The 2,738-nt window shown below is 44.0% G+C and overlaps 1 protein-coding gene across 1 annotated transcript in view; it reads left to right on the top strand.

Moving 5' to 3' along the window:
* The window catches only part of efr3a (EFR3 homolog A (S. cerevisiae)), a gene marked incomplete in the record, with an annotated part of 80,028 nt that overhangs the window by 73,882 nt on the left and 3,408 nt on the right, over nt 1–2,738 (top strand). The window contains 4 exon segments of the mRNA XM_037682454.1: nt 99–230; nt 425–492; nt 760–887; nt 1,694–1,744. Coding sequence (XP_037538382.1) covers nt 99–230; nt 425–492; nt 760–887; nt 1,694–1,744 — 379 coding nt within the window.

Consider the following 2,738-nt stretch of genomic DNA (forward strand, 5'->3'; position numbering starts at 1 on the left):
CACTGACGAAGCAGCTGCAGCAGCCGGGTGGAGTTTAATGACACTGACGAAGCTCAGCTTTAAATCATAATCCCATGAAGACATTTCTGTTCCAACAGGAAATGGCTCTGGTCAACGAGGAGAACCTGCCCATGTTCAATCGCTGCGGCATCATGGCGCTCGTGGCGGCGTACCTCAACTTCCTGAGTCAGATGATCGCCAACCCGCCTTTGTGTCAACACGTCAGTAAAGTGAGTCCTGGACCTCCTGTGGGGCCATGTTCATCCTGACGCACGCTCTAATCCATCAGATGTTCAGCTCGTCTAAAGTTCCTGCTTCTCCTCGATGCTGATGATGCTCCGGTTTATTTCTGATGGTCCTGAAGGTTCTCCTCTTCTTTACATCTGCACTCAGTTCTAATTTTGTTCATTCTGACGTTCCTCAGGTCATCGAGTTGAGGAACATGGACGCGCCGTACCTTCTGCCAGAACATATCTTCAGAGATAAGTGTCCGTAAGTTTCTGCTGTGCAGCTCGTTTCAGCGTCAGAGTTCAAAGTTCATCTTCGAGCCACTGGATGATTTTAATGAAACAGTTATTTCTGCACGTTCATCTACAGATGAAGACGTTAGCCACTTCAGTTCAAGATGGCTGCCACGTCCCTTAGCAATCACAGCAACACTTTAACTCACTTTGTTAGATATTAAGCTAAAACCCGGTGTGGCAGTAGCCGGGAGTGATCCGAACGTGTTCATCTGACGGTCTGTCTGGATGTTCTCAGTCTCCCTGAATCTCTGGACAAAGACGACCGGCAGCTGTTCTTCCAGACTGCTGAGATGGCCGAGTGTCTGGCCGGACCGGGCTACAACGCAGAGCGCCTCTCCATCCCCTACGTCCCGCAGGTGACAGGTACGGACCGGTACCGAGCAGAGCGGACAGGAAATATTTTGATTCCGAAGACTTTAATCATCAAAGGAAAGTCTGAATTTGCTCTGGACTCTCGTTAGACGTTTCCTTGTTTCGTTCTGCAGACAGAAGACATCTGGGGAAACCTTCCTCAGAATCCAGTCCCTCCTTCAGATGTTCCAAACTCAGAAACCACATTAGAGTTAATTTAACTAACCTTTGACGTTTTGAGTTGGTGTAACCGTGGGAACCATTTTCAGGTGCTTTCTTTCAAGAACCTGAAGGCATCACGAGCGTTTCTCTTCATTTCAGGAGCTTATTTAAAGTCCGACCTGTTAGTGACCTCAGTGGTTTCTACTTTTAAACCTTTAATCGTGCAGCCGCTCTAATGTCGGATCAGTTCTCGGGTAAATTGTCTCAACGTTTGCACAAAACCTTATAATTCGTTCTGTAGCCATGTGCCACGACACAATGTGTGCCGGTAACACTGGACTTTGTAAACGAGTATAAACCCAAAGTTTTTCAAAAGTTCCACGTCTGTCGGTTCTGCACGTCAAAATATAAACTGAGGAAAAGTAACTGCATTTAAATAACTTTTGAATTGAAGGCTGTTAGAAATGTTCTCCTTCACAATGAAAGTTTAAAAACTTTTTCACTAAATCCTACGGAGCAGAATGTCCAGAATTAATCCCTGGGATTATCCCTTCCCATTACACTTTACAGTAACTCCCAGTCTTTGTCCCTTTAACCTTCGACACGGTGCTGCTCTGACCGAAGGTTCGCTTCTCTTCTCTCCGACATGCGTTCAGTCCTTTACACCGTAGGAAAAATCATCCACAGGTGCAAGCAAACATCCAAAGGTAAACAAATGTAGATCCGGTTCTGTAGATCCGATTCTATAGACCCAGTTCTGTAGATCCAATTCTATAGACCCAGTTCTGTAGGTCCAGTTCTGTAGATCCAGTTCTGTAGATCAAATTCTGTAGATCCAGTTCTGTAGATCCAGTTCTGTAGATCAAATTCTGTAGATCCAGTTCTGTAGATCCAGTTCTGCCACTGTTTAAATCTGCTGATTGAAGCCCCTCCCTCTTTTTGCTTCTCCTAAAAAAAGGCGGGAATCACCATGGCTACCAGTGACTCAGCAGATCCTGGTCTTCTGTACACAGCAGACTTTTGTTGATATATATTTTTTCATCATGTCAGGCCCCACATGTACAACTCTTTTATCTCTAGTTATTAATTTAGTTTAAATAATATGTTTTGAAGGACAGAAACTGATATTTAAAGTCATAAAAATCAGAGGTTTTAACGTGGAGTTTCAAAATAACCTCAGTTACTCTTCAGATTAAGAGTCTGGTCCTTTCATAGCTCAGATTATTATTTTAAATAGTCTCAGACATGGACGTTGGAGCTTTGACCTTTATGCCTCCTTTAAACGTTCTAATCCTCACACCAAATTATAATCTTGGTTTATTTAGTCGAACATCATTGAGTCAGTCCTGGAATAACTAAATATAAACACCACCCACCCATCCATCCCCCCCCCCCCCCCCCCCACCACCACCCATCCATCATCTTTACCTGCTTCTTTCACTGGTGCCCACGTCCAGCAGTCACTGTGCGAGGGACGGGCTAAACCCTGGACAGGTCACAAGTCCATCACACCCTTAAACTATTAAATTATACAAAATTATTGACTAATAAATTAATTTAGTTTTTCCAAAGAGTTCAGACTTTACCTTTTTATTTTATCTGGATCAGAGTGGCTCTGTATTTGACCTTGGTGTAGTCTGACCTTGGTTTAGTTTGACCTTGGTGTAGTCTGACCTTGGTGTAGTCTGACCTTGCTGTAGT

This window comes from Nematolebias whitei, chromosome 9, assembly GCF_014905685.2.
Source record: "Nematolebias whitei isolate Nwh7 chromosome 9, NemWhi1, whole genome shotgun sequence".
NCBI classification, from domain to species: Eukaryota; Metazoa; Chordata; class Actinopteri; order Cyprinodontiformes; family Rivulidae; genus Nematolebias; species Nematolebias whitei.